This window comes from Aspergillus steynii (assembly GCF_002849105.1).
Source record: "Aspergillus steynii IBT 23096 chromosome Unknown P170scaffold_5, whole genome shotgun sequence".
In the NCBI taxonomy this organism is placed as follows: Eukaryota; Fungi; Ascomycota; class Eurotiomycetes; order Eurotiales; family Aspergillaceae; genus Aspergillus; species Aspergillus steynii.
Window position 1 is genome coordinate 672444 of NW_020194402.1, and position 24164 is coordinate 696607.

Below are 24164 nucleotides of genomic sequence, written 5' to 3' on the forward strand. Positions count from 1 at the left end.
ATCTCGTCTAGTGGGTTTAATTGGAACTATTAATTTGACCCAAGCCCGAGAAAATCCCTCATGCCGATATAGAATTTACCGGATCTGAGGGTTTCCCTGGGAAAGAATATGATGATTTACCCGTAGAGACTAGAAGACGACGCTACTTGTCTACAAACAGAAAAGTCTGCAAAACCCAAAAGTCTACTATTGCCTGCCGTCCCTGCCGACCGTTTGACTAGTGAAGAGGTATACAAAGCAGGAGGGGCGGTAAGAAAATTCAATTTCATATTGGAAACAAATGGAAGCAACCCGCTAGATGGTTGCCATGATTACCAAACGCCGTTTCAATCCATAAACTCCGGCTCTGATTCGTGAGTCCCAAACATACTCCGTCCTGCTAGCCAAGAGGTGGGTCTGTTGGACTCTTCCGAGGATGAACGCGCAGAATAGTGTCGTTACTAGTTGATTTATCCATGAAGCGTGAAAATGACCAGAACATGTCTAGATGTAAACAAGATGGTCTCTAGTGAAGGTCCATGTCTAGTATTCCTCGGAATCATAACCGTCGTCAACCAGCAGGGAACGATAGCCCCGGGACGCAAGGTTCTCTTCCAGACCGCCATCGGATCCAGGGTCAGAATATCCTAGAGTAATCAGTATGATGCGTTATATTGTCGACAGATTGTATAAGACAAAGACTTACCCTCTCCGCCAAAGTAGCTGAGCGCTACAGGTAAAAAGATGAGCGCATGAGTCGCCGCAAACACGATGAGCGCTAGCCAGACACGGAAGTAATAGATCTCGAAGATTTTACTTCGCGTAAAAGCCAGAACGCACACACCCAAGAGCTTGGTGACGGTGATACCACTGAAGACGCTGCCACCGACATTGACCAGAGCGGTCCATGCTCGCGCATCTTTGCCCCGGAACTTGGTGGGTGCCTTCTCCAGAATGGCTTTGGAAGGGAACATGAAGGCGCGAGCAATATGTGCGCAAAATTCCACGCCGATGCCGACGCAGATGATCAAATTCACCAGGGACACGGCGTTCAACGATACGCCAGAGATAGCCATGGAACCGATGACATCCACCACTATCATCACAACAGTGGTCGTGACTACCGCTCCCGTGGCCACGGATCCCAGAACGGCAGAAGTGATGGCGAAGATAATAGCAACCGCGAACCCAAGTAGCGTTCCGGTTAGTTGCACAATAGAGACATACTGGTCGAAGAAAATGTAGGCCTTCGAATAAGGGAACACGTCGATGCCATGCTCCTTGGAAATGCCGTCTGCAATGCGACGAGCAGCTTTGTAGGAATTGATGAAATCTTCTTGGCTTCTTAGAGGGGTGTGAGAAGTTCTAAAGTGGCTCGCATTGGTCATCAACCGCTTGGAATCGACGACAAGGGCATCGCTGTAGGGCGCTTTTCCTCCCAAGGGACACGAGGCATCTGTGGGGGAGTCAAGCCATTTCTCCACATAATAGACAAACTCGGCTCCCTCAGGCATTCCGTAAAGAGAGATATTCCATGGTTGAGTTCTGTCTTCGAAACAAAGCTTGTCGCCCTCCTTGCAACAGTCCTGCTGGGGGTTGAGCCAGTAGAAAAAGTCATCAATCCAGCTGGCAGTGGACCCAGAGATATAAGAAACTTCGGGCCGCTTGGATTCTTGCTCCAAGACGAAGGGGAGGGAAAACTCCTCACAAGTGGTGAACCGCCCGCAGAGCTGTTGCTGATGGCTTCGTTCGGTCACATTCACATCGCGCGTCACAAAGTAAACTGGCGGACCGCTTCCGAAGTAGACATCAAGATCATTGAAGTATTGGATCAAATAGGAGTCGCTTGGAAGAGCGATGCGTTGATCCAACCCGAGGGCAACTTCGGGAATCAGCGCCAAGCCAGCTGTCAGGAGGCCCAAGAATACAATCACGATCAACACCTTGATCCTGCGACCGAGAATGCGCGGGGCGTAGGCTTTCCGGATAAACCTCTGCAGCATGCTCTCCCCATCTTGATCGTCGAAGAGTTGATCGTCGGCTAATCCAGAGTGGGCTTTGCGCACGGTCAGGCACGGAATACAATCTGCGCGAAGACTCTCAACCCGTCTCTGGTTCAAGGCAAGTACAGATATAAACATGGTGATTTGGAGAAGGGCATTGATGAAGACGGCCCCCGCAGCATAAACGGCGAAGTTCTTCACAGCAGGCATTCCGACGAAGGCGCCCAGCGCGAAGGCAAAGGTTTCCGTAATGGCCGAGAGGAAAATGCTAGGGCCAATCCGGCCCGCCGCTCGAGCAATTCGCTCATCGATCTCCTCGTCGGGATGGCTGATGTTGATCCGTTCAAATTCATGAACAATCAAGAAAATGTTGTCCACTCCCACAGCCAGAACAAGGAAGGGGATGACCTCCGCGATGATTAAGGTCACTTTAACCCCTGCGGCAGAGAATAGGCCGACCGAAGCAGACACGGACATCAAGACGATGAGAATCCCGACGATGCCCAAGGTGAACTTCGACTGGACCAGAGCATTGGCAGGGTGCATGAGCAGTGACTTCAAGCTCACAGTAACCGAGCCCAAGGCCAACGAGGCATATATAAACATAATGATGTAGCTGATGACGATAATCTTCGCATCGGTATTGGTCGACTTGTTGAGTTCCTGCTCAACGCTAATTTCGGTGTTGAAGGAGACGCGAAGACCACGTTCTTTGGCTTCTTCTTGCACCACATCAAAGATACGCTTGAAGCTGTCCTCCCAATCGATGGCATTAGCTTCCCCTTCGGTTCCTTGGGCATGGTTGTTAACAACCCAGGTGGTAACAATGGCCTGTGCGTCGAGCACATTTCCCGACTCTTCATAGCCACCCAGAAGCATCTCAGGCCTGAGGGGTTGGCTAAAATCCGGAAGGCAGCTCACGTCGCCCGGAGACTCCGCGCAATGTTTGAGCCGATCCTCCCAAGTGTCAGGGTCCAGATTCGATACCGATCCGCCAAAGTAGCCTGTCAAACTCTGGATCACACAGGCGTCGCCCGTCGGCTTAAAACATACATCATCTAGGATAAGCTCGCGTTCTAGCGAAATCATCCGACGAACGCGAGATTCGACATCAAACCACCAACTTAAGGTGTCATAGTTGAGAACGCGGCCATCTCCGTCCGCAGTGCTGTTCACCACGAAAGCCTGTTCGGCCCGGTAAAACGGACCGAAATTGGTATCGAAGTACTCCTTTTCCTGGTAAGCAGCTGAGCTGGGGCTGACCCAGAGTCGTACGGGGTCGGTTTCGACGGAAAATCTCAGCCAACCGACGCTCAGCAAAACAACTACCACAATGGTGGAAATAATGGTGATTGCAGGAAACCGAGCGCACGCGCCACCAATGCGATTGAACAAGATGTCCAAAGCGGTATTTACTTTGTATTCACCGTGGGGTTGTTCGAGGTAGCCTCCGGCGTGGACGATATCAGCTTCGTCTTCATCGTCGCTTGGAGTCGGATCTTGGAGGAGTCGAACCCGTTCGGGCTTGCGGTAGCGTCGCTCTCTGTACGTGAAATAGCCGGAGAGGGCGACAACAAACAACAAAAACACCGAGTAAATAAGGATGACGGAAAACGATAGACAAGGCAGAAGTCCCACATAGCAATGATCGTCGGTTTCCACCGCCGGTAATTCGGGGCAAACGGCCGGACAGTCCACGCAAGAGCAGCGGAACGCCTCATCTGCGTCATTGCACGCTTTCGGCGTGATGGGCAAGGCCTTCATACCCTGGGGATCCGAACCTGGCTCTGTCTTATAGTTTATCTGGAATGGGCTGCCCAGCAGCTTCTTGTCTCCCAGAAACTTCACAAATTGACTGTAGTTCTTCGCCCCGCCACCGATGAAATCGATCGCTTTTCCACCCGACGCGCCGTTTTTCACATTTTTGCAGCTGTCGTAGAATCCGCTTTGGTACTCTTCCGACCAGATGTTGTCCAACTCGGTCACCAGAAATTTCCCGTTTTTCTCCTCGGTCTTTGTGACGTTGACGAACAGAGACTGGTCCGGAGAGCAGGTGAATGTGCAAAAGGTGTTGAAGAAGTTCTCCTTGCATGCCGGACAGGATGCGATGATACCCTCGGCGAGTTTCAGGTTCTTAGCCAGCGCGTCGACCTAGGATTGCGATCTCGTTAGCGCATGAGCACAGCACAGGCCGGCGGGTTGATCAGGATTTTTCGCGAGCCCTCGCTGTCTGGAATACTCACTTGTTCATCTTTACAGCACACCGGCCCTTCCTCCCACTTGCTCCCGCACAAGTCTACCAGCTTCTTCCTCACCGCCGCTTCCGGCTCCTCCGCAAGTCCATTGTCGGGGCAAGGCAGCTCTCCTCCAAAGAATGACTGCTTTCCGCAATGTCCTCGAATAGCACAGCGACCCGTCTCGTGAATCTTCGTCTCGCCCTGAGCGAAGACCTGGGGGAGGAGCGAGCCGAGGCAAGCAACGACGGGGATTGAGCGGAGTCCCCGCATCGTCAAATGGGGGGTCTATAATGATGGAACCAGCAAGATGCAGCGATATCGAAGACAATCAAGATCATCCGAAGTTGAAAACCGAGTCAAGGAGGCAAAGCTGACGTCGCGAAGGCGAGAATGGGATGACGGTGGCGTCACGCAACAATGCTAGGAGCTCTCAGATAGCAGCCGAGCTTGGCAGAAGCGCGTGATATCGGAGCCGACGCCGCTCACTCGAGAAATGGAGTCAGTAAAACAAAAGATTAGGCTAAAATCAAGAAATCATGGATGGCTGAAACATCGACCCAATGTCTCGGACCATGCTCAGGAAGAAATCGATAAGGTGCTGGGAGGAGAATCAAGGAGAGAAAGGCGGAGGCGGGCAAGCAGTCATACGTAAGGAAGCGGAGAAAGCCGATCATGTTTAACTTGTTTGTTCCGCTGTGGGCGGCCTCAGGATGATCCGTCGGGCGCTAACGTCAGGCACTTGCTTGATCCCGGCTGGACGGTGGCCAACTCTGACGAACTGCGGTTGTTGATGACGCCTGGATGGGCTGGACTGCCCATGCTATTGGCTGCCCTGAAGGTGATCTGTTACAATTCCTGTGAAACCGCCGGGTTGGAGGTCTAGGTCTGGTTGGCGAAGATATATACTTCCTAGGCCGAGGCCGTATGGTCGGGACAACAAATGCTGACACGTAGAGACCCTGCGTAGGGATTCCTGGCACGGTACTCAATTTTAATAGGGAGAGATTGTCAAAGACTTTTTATTTATCACGAGGTAGCACTTTGTGCGACTATTTTTTGTTCTACATAGCTATGGGACACTGCCTAGATCCCGAACCGAGGGCCTTGGATTTATGTTGCCATCCCAGGTTGGGAAAGTGATTCATTTGATCCCTTACTGCTTCACCCTCCGATTATCATTCAATCATTTTCTTCCTAGTTGGGAGCAGTGTGTGTATCGCAAACACGCGTTGGAGCCTCAGGCTTCCAATAACAACTACTTTCCTAATATGGAAATGGGCTAACCTTATTGGGATAGGTTCTGCCATGTTGCCTTGTTGATTTCACACTTCCCGTGTCTATCCCACCACTTGACTCACCAGATAAGCAGAAAAAAACCAGGAACGTTTAACTAGTGTAAAAGTGAAAAATTCTTCAGTCAATCCATACATCCAGCGACGCAGTGGGTACGAAAAGTGCCCATCAGATTTTGGCATCGCAAATGTTCACCCGAAAGGGAATAGCGGCATCCCGAGCATCGCCAGGCTCTTCGGGCATGCCAGTCTCAGGAGGTATAAGATGTGGAAAAATCTGTCGTTGGACTTTGACGAGATGATAAATAGTCTCACTTCCTACTCAACTGCAAGCATTCAAGCTCCCAAACCTTTCAATTGAAAGCTGCACCATTGTCCACCCCAATCTCCATCATCCCGAGATCCTCTATACAGTACAATTAGGGCTATCCGAAGGATGCAACTTCCAACCAAAATGCAAGAACCCACAGACCACGTCGTCACATACCGCGGAGAAGTCGTCGAAAACAGACACCAAGTCCACGCCGCAATTACAGACGCCACCGGCAGGCTCCTCTACGCCGTCGGTGATCCCACACGCCTAACGCTGGCGCGATCAGCCGCAAAACCCGCCCAAGCGCTCGCGGTGCTCGAGACCGGCGGACTCGAGCAATGCGGCTTTAACGACGCCGATCTAGCATTGGTGTGTGCGTCACACAGCAGCGAGGACAAACACATCTCCCGGGCCCTGGCCATGCTAGCCAAGATCCCCGCTGCCGAGACGGACCTGCGATGTGGCGGCCACCCTGCGGTGTCGGAGGCGGTGAATAGGGAATGGATTAAGCGGGATTATACACCGACAGGCGTGTGTAATAACTGCTCGGGGAAGCATGCTGGGATGCTGGCTGGTGCCAAGGCCATCGGTGCTGGCTTCGAGGGGTATCATCTGCCGACTCATCCGATGCAGGTGCGGGTTAAGCGTGTGGTTCAGGAGCTGAGTGGGCTGGACGAAAACGAAGTGAAATGGAGTATTGATGGATGTAACCTCCCTGCGCCAGCGCTTCCTCTGCATAACCTGGCCAGGATCTATGCTACGATTGCGGCAGCGACGGACGCGACGTCTGTGAGAACGAAGGCTCTAGCGCAGATATTCCGGGCGATGGCGGGTCATCCAGACCTGGTCGGTGGCGAGGGGCGATTCTGCACCAAGCTCATGGAAGCATTCCAAGGTGGTCTTATTGGCAAGCTCGGTGCAGATGGTTGCTATGGAATAGGTATACAGGCTTCAGAATCAACTAGACGGCTGGGCGTGGAGGGTGCCATTGGAATCGCCGTCAAAATTGAAGACGGCAACATTGGAATCCTCTACTCAGCTGTGGTGGAAATACTTGAGCAGCTTCAAATCGGAACGGCAGACATGCGTCATGGGCTTGCATGCTTCTACAGACCCCGAGTATTGAATACTGCCGGTGTTGTTACGGGCCAGACATCGAATTTGTTCAGAATTCGCGCTGTGCGATGAAGAGGATAAGATAATCTTTCCCATTTCAGGTAATAAGGTATTGAGGAATGTGAACCCGCAAGTGATGAGGGTAGACCCAATGCTTTCGAAGATGAATCTATGGAGCTCAATATGTTGTAGTAGCAGCAGCAGCAGCAGTAGTAGATTGATTAACGTCCATCAAGAATGGGCGGAGCCAAACGACCCTTGGCCCAAGCCCTCAAGCCCTAAACCTCTTGCTCCCCCTCGAGGTATTTTGGGACTGCATGATTGTTTGGAATCTCGTCATCACTTCCAGTTGGTCGATTCTTCCGTTGTCTCTCATTTGCCCGCGATATGAAATCGTCCCGTTGTTCCTGCGCCCAATCCCGAGCGTTTCGGTAGGCTGTAGCTCCTTGTCTAAAACCATCTGCACAATCCGTCATCAAGAAACTTCTCAGGGGGGTCATGACATATTCAGGTCGACCGCCGGGAGTTTGAGGCTCGGCAATATGGTGAGCGTACAGCTTAAGGGCCCCATCCACGTAAGTAGCGGTGATGGTGGAGGCGTTGTGGTCATACACCGCTATCTGCTCCTCCTCATCTTTTCTATCCGGCTGGTAGACACGAAGGGCATTCATGGCCCTGGCTCCTAGAGCACCGTCGTAACAAGCTTGTCGACGTGCGACCAAAGCATCTCCTCCGGGACGTTTGACTTCCAGGAAAAAGTTGGCAAGAATGGGCAGATCACTTTCCTTCGACATAATGATCTGTTTGTTGAGGTCAATGCGGACCTGCTGATCGAGTTTATCAGGACGTGTGCCGGACAGGTAATCCGGGTTGGCATAGACGAGGCTGCTGTCGGTCAGCGGATCCAGGTTTGTAAACATGTATCCTGCAACGCATCTTGAATCACCCTCTATAGTGGGGATGACGGCATTTTTGACCTGGTTTTCTTTCCTTGTGCCCATGTCTGCAATCTGGAACTTGTCGAAGGCCTCGTCGGTGAAAGTATCCGCTGTAAGAGACGGTCGACGTTGAGCTAATCGGTCGGTTATAACATCTAGATTCCGTGGCGCTGCCGGCCAAGAGCCGTCCGGGCGTTGAAACTTGGGAGGGTAAACGTAATAATCAATAAGATGCTGCTCGAAATTCGCGCAGTAGGCCGTAGTGAGTCTTTTCTTTTTGGTCGGCGGAGACTTTTCCGTGCCCCTTGAGTTGGTCGACTGCATTGTTGTTGTTGGGTCCACTGAGTATACGTCGACTATGTCCGGAAAGGGATACTAGGGACCAAACTCGATTAGAGAATTCGGAAGCACTTTTCTTTTCTGGAATCAACTTACATCGCGCAGGTCAGAGTTGTCCGGACCGCCGTGTCGAGATGAGCGTTTGAGTTCTTTCAGCTGAGTTGGTGTACAGGTGTTGATAACGTCCGCTACCAGAACACAGGGTCTATGATATCCATTAGCCTATCTCGTGGAATCACTGAGTAGCGTAGAACATATCGTACCTCGGGGTCAGTTTTGGGCGAACGTTTCTGTGGTCGAATTCTTTCAACGCTCCTTTGGTCAAGAAGATCTCGGAGAGGTTGTCCCAGAAAGCTGGCCCTTGGTAGAGAAGACGTTCTCCATCGCGCTTTTTGGACGCCATATAGAGTGGCCTTTGGGTTGAAGTAGATTTTAGCAGAGCCTCCAAAGTCTAAGAAGAATGTTGTCTAGAGGCAAGCTGCAGGAGGTAGACCCTCAGCCTTTGTATCCTAGGCTGGGAATGGCCAAACAAAGCAGTCGGGAACAACGTCCGGGATAAAGAGACCCAGAAACCAATCCACAAATAACAGGATCAGGCTATACTGGAAATATGTTTGTCAAAACAGATAAAGCAGTCTTTGTAAGCCAATTCTAGAAATACGATATGTTCTGGATGATGCGGGAAGGGCAAACAGATTGGTGACTGAAGTATAATTGACCTGATGCTTTTTCTTTGTTTCTTCATTCACTCTGTTTATTTTCATTCTATCTACTTTTTACCTAAGAGCTCTCTTTTTTCCATCTAGAATAGTCCATGACGGTTCTTACTATGCCAAATAACCATTTCCATCGCTGTGGCCCAAATAAGACGCCAAAGACGCAATTCATGCACCAAATTACCCAAAGCAAACTAAATCCCAAACAACCCAGGAAGCGCTTTCATCTCTCGGGCTACTGGTGCCAAAAATACCGAACGCTTTGCACAGTTTCTTTGTTAAATGTTGCAGGAACTTTCAGAAATGCGAAAGTCGATCGTTGACCTTCTCAACCACTCACTCATTTTTGGCTAGATGAATGATTCTCATGAGAACAGAGATTGACCATAGATAGATGTTGAGCCATACCAACGTTGATTGTGTCGACTATCTGAACTAAAACCAGAAAAATATAGATCCCAGGAGAAATCTAGACCATCGATCTTTTTAATCGATGAATCGTTGAATCCCGAGCGTTGTAGGTGGCAGAGCCGGGAGTCGGGCATACCAGCAGCCGAGCCTTATGACCTTGTCAGAACGCCATCGCAGAAGATTAGACATTGTTTAACATGGCTCAGCTGGCCCTACAGGGTAGTTGCTTAGTTTATCTATCCGTCAGCCAATAGCAGCCACTGGTAATGATGTTATTCTTATTTTTAATGAACTTAAGCGCTTACTAAGCGGCTGTCAGCGCTTATTTTCCACCGGTGCCCTAACTAGCGGACACACCTTGCTTCTGATAACCAGTCAGACGAATGAGAGCCCTTTTGAAAGGCTACAAAACACAGTAAGCGGGGCAATACACCTCCAACTTCAACCAGGGAGGCTCTATTCGCGGGCGAAGTGCAAACTGGCCCCGGAGATATCGAGATCTGACCGCTAGTCTGGCACTATATAAACCCCGGCTCAATCCCCTGCATGATTCTTACTTGGACTACCCCAATACTGGAGTGCAGCTCAGCTCACCATACCCTTTCGCATTATGACTGCCTTCCGGGTCATTATCGTCGGTGGCAGCGTCGCGGGACTAACGCTGGCCAATATCCTACAGCGCTATGGCATCGATTACATCGTTCTTGAAAAATATCCCACCATTGCTCCGCAGCTAGGGGCGAGTATCGGCATCCTACCGTATGGCTGCCAAGTTCTTGATCAAATCGGTGTCCTCGACCGGGTCAGGGAGATGAGTATGTCGGTGGATAGACTACAATCGTTTGGGCCTGATGGTGAAAAAGTGGGCGGTCAGGATACATTTGGGGTGGTATTGGAGGAATTGTGAGTATCTTTGCACCTTGTGGTTCTCACTGCTTCCTGTATGATGCTAATGTGTGTCTGCTGTAGAACAGGCTATCAGTTCGAGTTTCTGGATCGGCAACAAATCATCCAGGCACTCTATGACAACCTGGAGGATAAATCCAAGGTTGTCGCGTCCCAGGAACTTTTGAAGATCGAGCACTTGCAAGATTCAGTGACGGTCACTACAAAAAACGGCCATGAATATACCGGCTCCATCTTAGTAGGAGCAGATGGCGTCCACAGTCGCACCAGAGATGAAATCTGGCGAATCGCCGAATCCGAAAACCCTACGTACGGCGCCCAATCCATGGCCAATAGTACGTATTAACCGCCCATTCTGGCGTTTCAACAACTCATACTCGTACAGAAATGACCTGCACATACCGGTGCTTGTTCGGCATTGCAGACCAACCTGAGGGCACGACCGAACACGTCGGGTACAAGAAATACGTGAGGAATCGCTCCTACATCTACCAGTCTGGACGCGGAGGAAAGTTGTACTTTTTCGCATTTTTCAAGAACCCCCAGGTCACCAAACATCAATCGATTCCGAAATATACGGCTCAGGACGAGAAAGATGCGGTTACTGAGGCCGCCAACGATGTCCTCCTGCCGGGGGTTACTTTTGCCGATGTCTATGAAAAGCGCCGCATCGCCGTCTTGACACCCTTGCAGGAATATGTGCTACAGAGGTGCTTTCACAAACGAGCGATCTTGATCGGCGATGCTTTTCACAAGGTGGGATATCTTTCGCAAAGTACCGGAAGATGCCCGAGCTCATCAGATATAGTTCAACCCTCTGACCGGCCAGGGCGGAAACTCCGCCATCGAAGACGCAGCATTACTCGCGGATCTAGTAAAGAAAATGCTAATGAAAGGCTCCAAACCGACGAATGACCAGCTTAATTCTGCATTCTCGCATTTCGAGCGAGAGCGACGGCCCAGGGCTGAGAAGCTGATGGATGGGGCTCGTTTTCTTCAGAAATTTGATGCCCTTGAGAACCCGTTCCTCGAGTTCCTGAACCTCCATGTCATGAGCAAACTTGGGGTTGATAAATTCATTACCAATTTTGTGGAAATATGCTCTCCTAGTCACGCCTTACGATATCTACCTCCGCCATCACGACGCGGTGTCGTTGCGCTGGACCAGGATGTAATCGCACGACCGAAGGATCGATCACCAACTGCAACTAAACTCTGGAGTGGATTTATGATCGCCATGGCTGCTTTGTTTGTTATTGGATATCGATGCTTCCAGCCTCTAACCACCGGGCTGGAGGTTACATCGAACCTTTCCACCCTCTCCATAACCATCACCATCAACACAATGTGGACCATAGAATCCTACCGCTCCGTAATGCTCGGAGGACCACTCTTCAGGTAAGCACTTTTCCCCCTTCCTATTCAACCCAGCCCACACTAACCCACCCAGCGCCTTGCTCTACTCCTGTATCGCCACATTCCTGGGCTGGGAACTCACCTTCCCCATCTACGCCTCTATCTTCATCTACGCCAGCCGCAACAGCTCCTTCTACTACCCCAGCCCGCGCGCAATCGACCTCCGAGTTGCAGAATACCTCCCGACAGCGCTAGCTGTGACATACTTTGCGCCAGTTATGCTTGCACTCACATCTACAGAGTCTTCGCTAGCCAGTCAACTACTTAGCGCTGCGCACATCGCTTTCCCAATGATCGTGTTCCTGGGCCAGAACGTCTCCAAGAAACCCCATCCAAGCTCGAACGTCGCGTTGTATCTTTACGGGACGCGGGATATGCCGTACTTATATTGGTGCTACGTCATGCTCACCGTACTCGCTAGTGTCGTGCGTATGGTGCTATGTCAGGGGGCGTTCCAGCAGGTTATGCAGCATGGGTTCGGCGAAGTAGTGACTTCGTTGCAGCAAGACGTGTTGGGCAGTATTTTCCTCAGTATTGGGATTGTGTTCTGGTGTATTTTCACGGTCTGGGACTTGCATAGGACGAATGTCATTAGGACGCGTCTTTCTATAGGTATCTTTGGGGTTGTGACTGGGATGGTGCTGGTTGGACCGGCTGGTGCTTTGATGGGTGTTTGGGCAAAGCGTGAATGGGCACTGCAGGATGCGCGAAGGAGAAAGTGATTTGGACGTTGAGTGGACGGTTGTAGGGGTAGTTGAGGGCGGGATCTTTGTTCCTCGGGTGGGATTTTGAGAGTAGCAAATTGTAGATAAAGTGTATATACTAGCGATAAGTTATTTCTTTCTAATTTATAGACGTCAATTAATAAGATTGTCGGTACATCTGAGCTTTGCGAACAGCACATCTCGCCAGCTTCCCAAGCTCTGCTGCAAATTGTCCCGCATTGTCTATCTTGGGCTGAGCCTGCGGGGACGCGCGTCGTCCTGAGCCCTCTTGAATGTGCGCGGCAAGTGCATCGAGAATCAAAATATCACCTTGTGTATTCGGAGAATCTGGGCTGTTTAGTATGTTGCAGAAAAGCACCACCCCTGCGGAGAGAAAGAAAAACAGAGAGAACCTATCAGAATGTGAGCACGTGGATAAGCGCCTAAGTTCGAGATAAAGTATGCAGTCCTACCAGAATCCACCCTCCAGTGAGGAAGCAGGTAATGTGTTTATCAGGCGCAGTAACTGGCGACTTGCTTCGACGGATATCAGAAGACTGGAATTCACGCCTTCCATAGTGCATCCTTGATCCTCTATCCAAGCGCGACATCCAGTGGTAGCCTGGTGGATAGTTGCAACGGAGTACAGATATTGCATGTTCAGGACTGCTGTTTGCAAGTCGGGCGAATCATGAGCTTGCTTTTGCTCAAAAGGTAAGGTTTCCCGATCGTCCTTCAGAGCTAGCACTTTCCATTCTTCAACCATAGTGTCGAGATTGCGAATAGTTCTTAACAGCTCTGCGTCCGACTTGCCACGGGCAGGGGGAGCATAGAGCTCCACGAAGATATGCGACTCGATCAAACTTAAACGAATGTCAATCAGAAATATAGGCTCACTATAGCCTGGCGAAGGGGGCAATTCTCTCTTTATCGAATCGATGTAATGTTCTGGCAGGCTAAGGTCGCAGCAGCTGTCGTTGATACATGGTGGTCGACCAGTTCGCAAACACAATTTTCTGTCAATATTATGGCAAATCCAGAAAAGGTTCCGACAGTGCCATTCATGTCTAGAAGGGGGATTATGCAGTGATCCAGGCGATATATGACCCCCTAAGCTATACACAAATCGAGACGCAGTGGATATTAGTGCGTCGACGGAGGGAAGATCACCGAACGTGGATTGTCTGTACAATATCTAGTTTCACAATGTTAGCTGATGAATATCCAATCCATGGTTGAAAGTGACTAATGTGAGATGGCTGGATAAGTAGCAAGCCAATATCGTTTGCCACTTGCGCGAAACTCGGGACGACGATCGAGGCATCAGACGATATTGGCTAAGTATCAAGCATCATCGGCCAGATACCTACACCCTGTATATGGATCGCCATGATTCTGAATAGTAAGTGTTATCACCTACCAGAAGCAACGCAGTCTGCAATCCATCTATGGTTGCCGGATGATGCACAAGGTCTGAAAGAAGCCTCTGTGCTTCAAGGGCATAGAAGTCACCGTTTTCAGCTTCCTTTGCCCCCGGAAACAAAGACGATGTATAAGCCATAAAAGCAAAAACAGACATCTTGGCACTCATAATATTCAATGGCATTGGTGAATGTGATTGGCTGTATGCCATGTATATCGTCGTCCGAAATATTTCTGCCTCTAATAACGGAAATAATTGCCTGAACATGGACGACTTGAACATTGTCAAACGATTGTCTAGCACGGCACGATCTGGCATGGTGATGGGGCTTTTGTCAACGAGGTAGTTCAAGCGAGGCATCTTGGACAGACTGCCAGGGAAGACGATATCCGTCCCTGTGCGTGCCTGCACCCACTCTCGACCACCAGGGGAGAAAAAGGGCATGCCGTTGAAGGCCCGAAGATTGCCCAGATTGAAGCCCACCAGTTGCAATGGCTCAGTTTCTAATATGATGTCAGACTGGAAGATGGGACGAAAGGTTGAAACGCTTACGTGGGATCTCATAGGATATCCCCGGGAGATGATATCCTAAATTTGCGTTTGCGATAGAACTAGTCTGCAGTCCATCTGAGTCGCTGGGATTCCAACGTCAGTGCAAGAGGTGAATAGAACGGTTCGATTCCTCTTACCGCTGCGGATCTATCTTGCTCTTCTTGCGGGATCGGTGTCTGCGATTGACCGTGCATTCCAGACCCTGGTTTCTGCACCAATCGCATTGGGGAACTGCTCTGTCACACTTGATCTACCGAGGTTCAGTGGCTCAACGAGGGATGTCTAGACCGAGATATCCGACCTACCTTTCGCTTTGCGCATCCATCGCAGGCGACTCTTGTTCGCTTCACCCCTAGTTCACTAGAGTCCTGAAGAGATATCGAAGTATTTGGTGGCATAGATAAATAATCCCCTGGGTTGCTGTTGATGCTGATGTACCTGATGATGGCAGAGTGTTTGTTGAAGTTGAGTAGCAGATCGCGGTGGAAAGGAGTCCTTGTGGTCTTGATTACATAAGCCCTGAAATGAAGATATTTTGGAAGTGCTTGAGAAGAAATTAGAAAAGTCCGATCGTATGCACGCAAATAAACAGATACTCCGTTGTACTAGTAAAGTAAACTGCGCCGTCAATACATTCCATATAAAAGCACTATCTTATAAAGTATACTTGAAAAGTGGGCTCTTCTCGCCCATATCACGAAGCTGATCCTCCGTATACTTCTCTTCGATCTCAGATTCTGTCATCTTAGCATTCGTCTGGTTCGCGTTCCAGAGACAGAACTCCAAGGTCAACGCAGCTGCAATCCCAGCAGCCGTGAACGCCAGCGAAGTACCATAGCCAGTAGGATATCGCGGTTTCTCATCAGCTTTGTAGATGTAACTCCCAATAATTCCACCAGCATTACCAACACAAATAAGATAACCAATAGCCACAGCGCGCTTGTGAGGGTTCGGAATGTTGCAAACATTCCAAGCGTTGACGCCGGGAAGGATGGGATACATTCCAAAGCAGGCGAGACAGATTCCGAAATAGCAGAGTGCAATGTTATTGTCGATGTCGGTCGCTTTGGAGAATAGTATTCCGAAGGCAACAACAAGTGCGCACTGAGGGATCAGGATAAAAGGCATTCTCCAGGAATAACGATCGGCAAATACGGAGAAGCTAAAAGCTGAGGCAGCGCCGACGGCATACGGGGGAATGGTCAGCAGCTGGGCGTTGGCTGATTCGTAGCCCATGGATTTGATGATCTCGGGCATGCTGAATTTAAGAGCGTAGTTGGGGACGGCATTAGACCAGTTGGCAAGAATGAGAAGATAGATCTTCCAGTCGGTCAGGACACTTAATAATATCCGCTTGTCGAAGCTTTCGTGATGGCCACTGTGAGTGTTGGAGGCTAGTTGGCGTACCTCAAGGTATCGGATTTCGTCGGGAGTGAGCCAGCCCGGAGAAAGGGATGGGGAGTCTAAGAGAAGTAAATAGCAGGCGACGGCCATGGAAATTGTTGCAAGACCCTCTATAATGAAAATCTAACTCGGATGTAAGTTTTTGGATCCCAAGGAAATATAGAAGCAAGACGAACCCAGCGCCAGCCCTCGTAACCTGCTGTACCATCCATCTTCGCGATGGCGAATGCCAATAGACCGGAGAAAGCACCACCAGAAGCTGCAGAGGTATAGAGAATGGCAATTCGAGTTTGTGTCTCATTTGGCAGATACCACTTCGAAATCACGAGCACGGCACCTGGTAGAAAACCAGCCCTAGGCACTGTTAGCTTGGAATATCGTGCGACCTGATGGGCTGATTACTCAAAAAGACCCAATAAAAAGCGAATAACGACTAGGCTAGCAAAGCTTTGAACGAAGCCGGTACATAGCATAATGACACCCCAACAGAAGATAAGGAACCCCAGGTATTGCGACGGTCTCTTGAGACGATTCAACAATATATTGCTCGGCACCTCTGCTCCTGTCAGCTTGTTCATAGGTTTTATACATGCCCGACTGACCAGCAAGAACATAGGGTATGAAAAATATAGACAAAGCGATATTATACTGTATATCGCTCATATTTAGACTGGGAAGAAGGCCCTCAATCTTCGCGTTGCCTGTGGAAAGTGAGAAGATGCAATGTATGACACTTGCGAGTTGGTATACCGATATTTGTCTTATCAATGTATGCCACCAAATACAAGAGAACAAACATGGGAACAAGTCTCATCTAGATACCACTCAGTGGGCCTGTTGGTAGTCAATGGAGCGAGTTCGGGATGGATACGTACGTCGACCTATACACATTCTGTTAGCAAATTCCAGACCGAACAGAATGTAGGATCATAATAACCTTCTTAATGACTTTCTTCTTCGCTTCATCCGGGAAGTTCGCTAGGAATTCGGCATCATCGGCAGAGATTCCATAGCCTGGTTGGTTCTCCAGATGCATCACCGCAGCGTCTTTGTCAGACATATTGACAGCTGTGTGAACTTGAAGATGAGAAGAAACTTCAAAGACGAGGTCATAGATAGTCTTGTAGATTCCCAGGCTCTTTGGAATTCCTTGGCAACCCCATGGGGTAGATATAGGAATTGGAAAGACGAGTGCACTAGCGATCTCTGGGGAACCCGGGACCATCCCGGACTCTTGTTGTCCGGGAATGAAAGCTGTAAACATAGACCACAACAGAATTTCACCTGGGATTATCCTTCTTTTCCGTGAAATCCGATTCCGGAATTAGTAGCTTTCGAAAAAGTGGAACACTACTTCGTAGTGCCCTATCAACTACCGAATAAGAACCGGCTTATGGAATTGTGGGGTAACATGTTGGAGAGACGGAGTTAGGATCGGGCAATGGAAAGAAAGCCTGTGCAAATGGTCAGTCTCAATCGCGGAGACGCGGCCCAGAGCTACAGTACGTACCGACGAGTCAAGAGTTTGCCAGTCGCTGAACAGAAAACTATCCAATACATTCGGCATAACCCCTTCTTGGGGCAAAGGTTCGAGGCCAGACCCGAAGATATCCGCACCATGCATAAATGGAAAGCCAAAATCCGTGTTGGTGCTGGCTTCACCACCCTGGAGGCTGCCCTGGTGTAGACTTTGCGGATTTGCCCGCGAAATCCGACACTTCTGGGCTTCAGATCTCAGCTCGTCGAGAATTACGCTGTAGCGTTGATTTTGAGATAGGCCAGTGGATGCTCGCCTGAGATGACCACGACATTTCTCTGCAAGGTCAAACATCTGATCATCAATTTCGTAGGACGACCGCGTAGTCCGTTGAATCTCCCAAACATAGACAACTGCTAGCGCACAGAAAATCACATAATGTGTCCACCAAAATGAATGAAACAGCGTAGTATCGCCCGCCATTCTGTTGACGAGTTCTAGACTAGTCTTGGTGGCAGATATGCATTGGGTAATACTTTCAGATGTTACTTCATTCATAATGAAGGGTCGATTGGCATGTATAAGGGCATGGGCATACGCAAGTTGTAGAGCAAGAGCCTGGCGCCTAAAACTGGGTATCAGTGTGGATGGTTTCACGGTACCCAGATGTGGTGGCAGACTGCCACGCCATTCATGTAATTCGTGGACCAAACGATGGGCAGCATTCAAGCGGTCTTGGTTAGACAGCTGGTTGACCGAGTATACTTCTCGTGATATCTTCCCGATTATACGTGCAATTCTACCGCTGAATTAGCAGATTGAGTCTTGGTTTCCAACGGGATATGTACTTTGCATGGAATATGAGAGCATCGATATGACAATCTGCAGGGTCGTCTGAGGCTGTAGATCCTTGCGGTGTCATATCTTCATCATTCACACTATCTGGAAAGGTCTGGTCAATGTCTTCATCCTGGTAAAGTCGAGGCCGTCCAAATACAACACTGAGATATTTGTCGATAATGTATGCAGCCCAGAATGTGCGCTTATAGCATTCTGAGTTGATATAGTTTTGCCTCCTGCTAGTGAAAGGGAAATCCCGCTTTAGATCCCGCCTTCTGTGCATACCCAAGGAGAGAGTGATATGAAATGCATTTCCGAATGTATACCAGCCCTTGTTCATGCGGCCTGTCTGAAGAAGATAAAGAACTTGGATAAGACGTGCCTGTGCCGACTCGAGACGCGGGAATCCCATTTCTCTATCAACCAACGTCATACCGGCACAGAACAGCCGATCGCTACGTTGCAAGACCAGTGACTCATCTTCCGTGGAAACTGCTTTGTTCACTTTTTCAAGGCGCAGGGTTGCAATTGCCATGATGGTAAGAAGGATAGCAGTCCTGGAATTGCCTAGCGACCGACCAAACGGCATTTTATCTCGTTGATCCTTCAGAAATATCTCCATCCATCCTTCAACCGTCTGTCGATGAAACATGCGGTAGGTTACAACACAAGTTTCGAAATAGAATTCCTGCAGCTTTCTCGCCGTCAGAGCATCTGGCATGAAATTCTCTGGCGCGTCATCATCGATGTGAAGTGGCCTATCTCCGGCCGATGTGAGGAGCTGATTTCGCTCTGCATCATTCGAGTCATGAGATGAAGAGCCATCTTTCTGCATTAACAATTTTTTCCACGCGCGGTGCAAAAAGTTCAAGCCTGAGGTAGGATCAAAATATTGACCTTCGGCCTCTTGTTCAGGCGAGGCACAAGAGTGAATATGCGACCCTGAGGCTTCACGAACGATAGGTGGTGGTGGTTGCCAGACACAAAGGGTGTTCGAATGATCCCTGTTCAAGGATTCTTCATGGCGTTGATCGGTCGTGGCTGAATAATGTCGCTGTTGCGAGACACCGAGGTCATTCGAATGATCTCTTCTCAATCCTTCCTGCCATTGCTCGGCTGTCGCTGAAGGTGGAGTCGGCGGTCGCCCTCGGCCATATTTGGCGTCATATGCGCAATTGGTCTTTCTCCTAGTGCAATTGCTGCATGGCAGCGTGCCGTCACATCGGACTTTCTTTCTCTTGCAGGTGTCGCAAGCCCGACTGATCTTCGGATCTTTCCGTCGATTCTCATCGTCCGCATCCTTGTTTGTGGCTCGAGGACGCTTTCCCGGTGCTCTAGCTGGTCTAGACGCCGGAGAAGACTCCTGTGAGATGGATTCGGAGGCCATTATTCTTTGTGCGCATTACATGCAAAGCTGGAAAGGAAGAAAGGGTCGGAGGATGGACGGAAACATCGGACTAAGGTGGATCAATCAATCGGTTTGTTTGGTGGAGAAGGAGGATTACGGGGGATGCGGAGATTACTAGAGTATCCTGACTAGTCCGCTATAGGAACGATAAGCGACCCCCTGACGGCTCCTGTCGTCCATCGATTTATTTCCCCCGAGAAATCCGGCTGCGCCGTCGGAGGATCGGCGGATCAAGCATCAGCAATGCGTTCATGTCCCGAGGAATCCGAAAGTCCGTCCTACCCTCGCCTAACCTCTATACAGGACAAGACAACTCTGTTTCTCTGATAGAGACAGATAAAAGAGACCAAATCGCGAAGATGAAAGTCCACATCACAAAAGAGCATTCTCAACAACCACTCCATCTTCACTTCAATCAAAATGGTCGGCTTTGATATGCGCGGTTTGACCCCGGCTCCGGTCACCCCCTTCACCGAGGACGGCGCGGTGGACTATGAGGCCATCCAGCGTCTTGGATCCTGGCTCGGCAGTATCGATGGCGTCAAAGGTCTCGTAGTTCTCGGTCACGCCGGCGAGGGTACCTTCCTCACTATCGATGAGCAATTGTCTGTCATCAAGGCTTTTGTCAAGTCAGTCGACAACAAGGTGCCTATTATCGCCGGCATTACCGGCGAGGGCACGGAAGTTGCAGCGCTTGAGGCCAAGCGTGCGAAAGAAGCTGGTGCATCTGCTGGCCTTCTCTATCCTTCCCACGGCTGGCTGCGGTTTGGATATCAACCCGGTGCTCCTCAAGATCGATACCGCCGTGTTTACGAAGTTTCCGGTCTGCCATTGATTCTCTTCCAATATCCCGACAACACGAAAGCCAACTACAACCTTCAGACGATGCTTGATATCGCTGCCCAGCCTGGCTGTTTCGCTATGAAGAACGGCGTGCGCAACATGCGTCGATGGGACACCGAGATCCCCGTTATTCGGGCTCAACGCCCTGATCTCCAGATCCTCAGCTGCCACGACGAATACCTCCTGCACACCGCATTCGACATCGATGGCTTCCTCGTCGGCTACGGCAACATTGCGCCCGAGCCCTTGATCGAGCTGATCAAGGCTGGCAAGGCCAAGGACTACAAAAAGGCGCGAGCTATCCACGATCAGCTCTTGCCCGTTACCAAGAGCGTTTATCATCGTGGGTCTCATATGGAAGGCACTGTGGCGCTCAAGCATGCCCTTGTTGCTCGGGGAATTCTAAACCACGCCACTGTTCGTCCGCCTCTTTTGCCCCTCGAGTCTGGAGCGGAGGAGGAAATCCATGCCGCAATCAATGCTGCATCACTCAGCAAGGTGGCTCTGTGATAAGTTCATCAGGTTCATGAATCATTTCAATTGACTGTACATAGACAAGAAATTTTTCCTTTTCATCCCAGCTGGGTGCCCGTTCAAATCTGATAGTTTCATACATCCCTATTCACGTAGATGTATGACAGTAGGCAGTGTCAGAAGTAGGCTTATTATAATTATGCTCTTCCCAGTAATCTCTCTATCACCTCAACATTTGACTTCAGATCGAAAAGATCAGGACATACTAGATAGTAAATTACGTAGCCGTACCGCTGGGGAGAAACACTGGAGGGTATTCATTATCTTCTCCCTTTTCTTCCCCTTCCTCTTCTTCTTCTCTTTCGCCTTCGTTCATTCGCTTCGTCTTCACTTTTCTTGCCCGTAGCTTCCTGATCGGACTGCTCCTCGCTATCTCTTTTGCGATTCGAAGTGCTCCTATAGACCTCCTCAATAACCCACACCTCTCCACTGCCTCCTGCTCTTTCATCCTCTGTAGACCTTACGTTAGTCCCAGAAGATCCGGCGCGTTTTCTCGGTAAGTCGGCGAACTCTTCGCGAACAGGTGGCTGACCGCGTCGTGTCACTCTACCCGGACTTTCGCTGCGGTTTTTTCTATCACCATTAACGTCTTTGGCATGGAATATAGATGCCAGAACTTTCTGCGCTGTGCCTGGTCTCTGTGGTCTCGGGGGACTTGGCCGAGAAAAGCGTTCCGGTCGGGACGCATGCTGTAGATTTTCAGGAGCGACATGGCCGATCTCAACAATTCGATCACCCAACTTTGAAAGTCTCCCGTCGTCTTCAAACTGTGGAAGGCTGGGCTCCAGGTCTCGTGGATCAGATGTCGACAGAAAAGTGACCATACGTTCGCGGGCTCGTTTCAACGCCCTGTGAACTCGAGGTGTGAACGACAACAAGATCAGAATGGAAAGAATTAGGATGGACATCGCGGTGACAATGAATAACCAGAGAGGAGCATGGCCTCCCAGAGGCCGAATATTAATGGAGAAGAAAGAACTAGCCAGGCTCAAGGGTGCGAAGACGAAGCCGAGATACGACAAACGTTGGAGATCGCGAGCCTCGGTCATGGATTTCCGTGCTTCCGACAGGGATATTTTACTGACCTGTTGCTCAATGAACGTGTCATATGCTAGTTTTAAAGACTCGAGTTGAGTGAGCATCTGCTCAAAGTCTTGGATCAATTCATCCAGACCGGACTCGTTAGCTGTGGGGTTTCTGGTTTGTTGTCTGGAGACAGCCTGATTGAGAGTCTGCAGACACCGCTGAATGTACTGAAGATGAATCGACAGTTGCCTTGCTTCTTCTCGGACGTGGTCTCGGTCCCCTGCGTCTCCGTACACAACTGAGGTGTTTGCGTACGGCTCATACAGGATATTCCATCTGCGGCGATAGAGCTCTAGTTGACAAGAAAACGAACTAGACAGGGCAGCAATGTAGTCCCAAATCAAGATGATAGGATCCTTGAGGACATCTCTTCGCTCCTCTTCGTTTTTTGACCGGAGTCTTGCCTCGAATGACTCATGAGGCGTGCCTTCATAAGCATGAACGAGCTGGTCAAGTGTTGTTGAGTAGGTATTGAAGTCAATACCAAGACAATTATCCTCGTTGACCAGCAAAAAGACTACCTCGATAGTCAGAACCTCGGTTTATTTCTTTGATGTGCCTCTGTGTGTACTCACTAGTATATTGAGGTTGCTCGTTTTTCGTCGGATTATTTTCGGCTGGTTCTGGTACATATTCGGTGAGGACTGTTGCCGTGATATAGTTTTCCTGATTCACACCGAGACTAATAGGATCAAGCCAGGCTACCTGGCTTCCAGTGGGACTTGCGTGTTGCTTTTTGCGCGAAATCATTTGATAGACCAAGTGCTCCTGCTGATCCAAGTGCTGGAGCAATATTCCTGCGTCGAGACGAATCGCTGCTGCCACACAGCCTACGACCGCAGGGTCTGGTAGGCAAGAAGTATGTCCCCATATTGGGTGACTGCCGAACACGCCCGCGGTGCGTGCCCTCGTCACAACAGGTGCACGAAGGTCAGGTTTGATTTTTCGACGCGAGATGCGAGTCTGGAACCTCCTCGAGATTTGCTTCAACCGTTTTTGTCAGTGCTGAATTTGGATATAGATATATCATAACCAACTGACACAGTATTGACCCGTAACTGCAGTTACCTACCTGCTTTCGAATTCGTTCACCAACTCCGCTAGTGCTGACCACACAAACCAATCGCACCACAGCTGAAGCTGGCCGATTCGCGAGGGCTTTCTCGATATCTTTGGTGTTACTGGCATATTCTATCACCGGTGATGTAGTTGAGTCTGAGAGAAAGTCTGCCACCATGGTACGGGTCTTTCCGGGCACAATGGGATGTATCCTTTCGGCCAGGAAATTGGGGTCTCGCCGTAGGTAATCTAGTAGCCATTGATAGCGAGGGCATTTCTGGGAACGTGACTCGATGCTGTCGAGATAGCTGCGAACGTCAACAGCATCTGACATGCTGTGTTCGTGATACGCAGTCATCTGTTCTACAGTCAATGAATGAGTCAACAAAAAAGAAAAAGTCAAAGGGTCGATAACTCTCAAAGACCAAATGGACTTTTAGGTTGCTATATAATGAGCGACACGTCGCATTATGCGAGTAAGAATGGTGGGGAGCTGGGCCAGCTAAAAAGTGGTACTAATATCTGACGCGCTTTACAACATGGTTTGCTCGCTTATAGTATACGAATTTCAAATAGCGCCATGCATTCACTCTCCACCATTGGCAGGTACTCTGTCTATTTCATAGCACTCCCACGCTGAGGCGCAGCGCTACTGCTGCATGGAACCGATCCGAACTAAATGGTAACAAGCACTACGTCTCGGTAAGTCAAAAACCGTGCTTCATCTGATAACAGAGAAATTCATTTCCCTTTCTCAATTTATAGCTCTCGAGTTTCAAAGGCAAGACCACAGAAGAGCTCTAGAATCTTATTCACACAGGCATATCCATGTCCATGTTCATTCCACCAGTCATGCTTTCATCCATGGTTTTATCCATGGCTCCAGCCTCTTGGTTATCGCGCTTCATGTTCATCGTCTCGTTCATGTTGTCCATGTGCTCCATGTTATGCATGTCGTTCATGCCATTCATATTCTTCATGTTCATGTTGTCCATTTTGTCCATGGAAGGCGCCATGTTCTCGTTCTCCATGTTAGACATAGCCATGTCCTTGTTCATCGTGGCATCGTGGCCGCGGGCCTGGAAGCATTGGTGTTGGTTAGCTCTAGGAAAACGGGTACATATTTCAGAATATGAGAAGATTCTTATTTGGTTCATAGGTGCACTTG

General features: G+C 49.7%; 9 protein-coding genes across 9 annotated transcripts; 3 read left to right on the top strand and 6 right to left on the bottom strand.

Annotated features, from left to right (window-relative positions):
• Window positions 1-176: 176 nt before the first annotated feature.
• ncr1 (sphingolipid transporter NCR1) lies at window positions 177-4847 on the bottom strand. Its single transcript, XM_024845735.1, has 3 exons — window positions 4226-4847; window positions 686-4133; window positions 177-626 (listed from the first exon to the last, which is right to left on the bottom strand). The coding sequence occupies exons 1-3, from the start codon at window positions 4487-4489 to the stop codon at window positions 523-525; spliced, it is 3816 nt and encodes a 1271-aa protein (XP_024703021.1). The 5' UTR covers window positions 4490-4847; the 3' UTR covers window positions 177-522.
• A 1118-nt stretch (window positions 4848-5965) lies between these two features.
• Window positions 5966-7012, top strand: P170DRAFT_447634 (asparaginase; the record flags this gene model as incomplete). Its single annotated transcript, XM_024850898.1, has 1 exon — window positions 5966-7012. One exon carries the CDS (start codon window positions 5966-5968, stop codon window positions 7010-7012), a length of 1047 nt encoding a protein of 348 aa, XP_024703022.1.
• Window positions 7013-7299: 287 nt separating this feature from the next.
• P170DRAFT_317102 (uncharacterized protein) lies at window positions 7300-8587 on the bottom strand (the record flags this gene model as incomplete). Its single annotated transcript, XM_024843290.1, has 3 exons — window positions 7300-8253; window positions 8314-8422; window positions 8457-8587. Coding segments are annotated over 3 exons (1194 nt in total), but the record flags the coding sequence as incomplete, so codon positions are not given.
• Window positions 8588-9954: 1367 nt separating this feature from the next.
• P170DRAFT_359473 (FAD-dependent oxidoreductase) lies at window positions 9955-11652 on the top strand (the record flags this gene model as incomplete). The annotated part of the gene is made up of 4 exons (XM_024844358.1): window positions 9955-10247; window positions 10314-10585; window positions 10636-11006; window positions 11059-11652. 4 exons carry the CDS (start codon window positions 9955-9957, stop codon window positions 11650-11652), a joined length of 1530 nt encoding a protein of 509 aa, XP_024703024.1.
• Window positions 11653-12527: 875 nt separating this feature from the next.
• Window positions 12528-14537, bottom strand: P170DRAFT_409980 (fungal specific transcription factor domain-containing protein; the record flags this gene model as incomplete). The annotated part of the gene is made up of 5 exons (XM_024846825.1): window positions 14483-14537; window positions 14346-14428; window positions 13791-14296; window positions 12844-13565; window positions 12528-12783 (listed from the first exon to the last, which is right to left on the bottom strand). Exons 3-5 carry the CDS (start codon window positions 14235-14237, stop codon window positions 12528-12530), a joined length of 1425 nt encoding a protein of 474 aa, XP_024703025.1. The 5' UTR covers window positions 14238-14296; window positions 14346-14428; window positions 14483-14537.
• A 462-nt stretch (window positions 14538-14999) lies between these two features.
• P170DRAFT_359818 (putative MFS transporter) lies at window positions 15000-16809 on the bottom strand (the record flags this gene model as incomplete). Its single annotated transcript, XM_024844381.1, has 6 exons — window positions 15000-15872; window positions 15926-16103; window positions 16152-16311; window positions 16352-16450; window positions 16500-16563; window positions 16687-16809. 6 exons carry the CDS (start codon window positions 16807-16809, stop codon window positions 15000-15002), a joined length of 1497 nt encoding a protein of 498 aa, XP_024703026.1.
• Window positions 16810-17099: 290 nt separating this feature from the next.
• On the bottom strand, window positions 17100-19673 carry P170DRAFT_196095 (Zn(II)2Cys6 transcription factor). The gene is made up of 3 exons (XM_024842737.1): window positions 18075-19673; window positions 17260-18025; window positions 17100-17203 (listed from the first exon to the last, which is right to left on the bottom strand). Exons 1-3 carry the CDS (start codon window positions 19451-19453, stop codon window positions 17141-17143), a joined length of 2208 nt encoding a protein of 735 aa, XP_024703027.1. The 5' UTR covers window positions 19454-19673; the 3' UTR covers window positions 17100-17140.
• P170DRAFT_196094 (dihydrodipicolinate synthase family protein) lies at window positions 19674-20905 on the top strand. Its single transcript, XM_024842736.1, has one exon. The coding sequence runs from the start codon at window positions 19895-19897 to the stop codon at window positions 20825-20827; it is 933 nt and encodes a 310-aa protein (XP_024703028.1). The 5' UTR covers window positions 19674-19894; the 3' UTR covers window positions 20828-20905.
• A 206-nt stretch (window positions 20906-21111) lies between these two features.
• P170DRAFT_465311 (uncharacterized protein) lies at window positions 21112-24054 on the bottom strand (the record flags this gene model as incomplete). Its single annotated transcript, XM_024852313.1, has 4 exons — window positions 21112-22454; window positions 22513-22921; window positions 23010-23354; window positions 23815-24054. The coding sequence occupies 4 exons, from the start codon at window positions 24052-24054 to the stop codon at window positions 21112-21114; spliced, it is 2337 nt and encodes a 778-aa protein (XP_024703029.1).
• Window positions 24055-24164: the final 110 nt, after the last annotated feature.

Coding starts and splice junctions, on each gene's coding strand:
- ncr1 (XM_024845735.1), bottom strand. CDS start 4,489: ATGCGGGGACTCCGCTCAATCCCCGTCGTTGCTTGCCTCGGCTCGCTC. Junction 4,134..4,225: donor TGTGCTGTAAAGATGAACAA/GTGAGTATTCCA, acceptor TCGCAATCCTAG/GTCGACGCGCTGGCTAAGAA. Junction 627..685: donor CAGCTACTTTGGCGGAGAGG/GTAAGTCTTTGT, acceptor TGATTACTCTAG/GATATTCTGACCCTGGATCC.
- P170DRAFT_196095 (XM_024842737.1), bottom strand. CDS start 19,453: ATGGCCTCCGAATCCATCTCACAGGAGTCTTCTCCGGCGTCTAGACCA. Junction 18,026..18,074: donor GCTCTCATATTCCATGCAAA/GTACATATCCCG, acceptor ATTCAGCGGTAG/AATTGCACGTATAATCGGGA. Junction 17,204..17,259: donor GGCAAACTCTTGACTCGTCG/GTACGTACTGTA, acceptor CCATTTGCACAG/GCTTTCTTTCCATTGCCCGA.
- P170DRAFT_196094 (XM_024842736.1), top strand. CDS start 19,895: ATGGTCGGCTTTGATATGCGCGGTTTGACCCCGGCTCCGGTCACCCCC.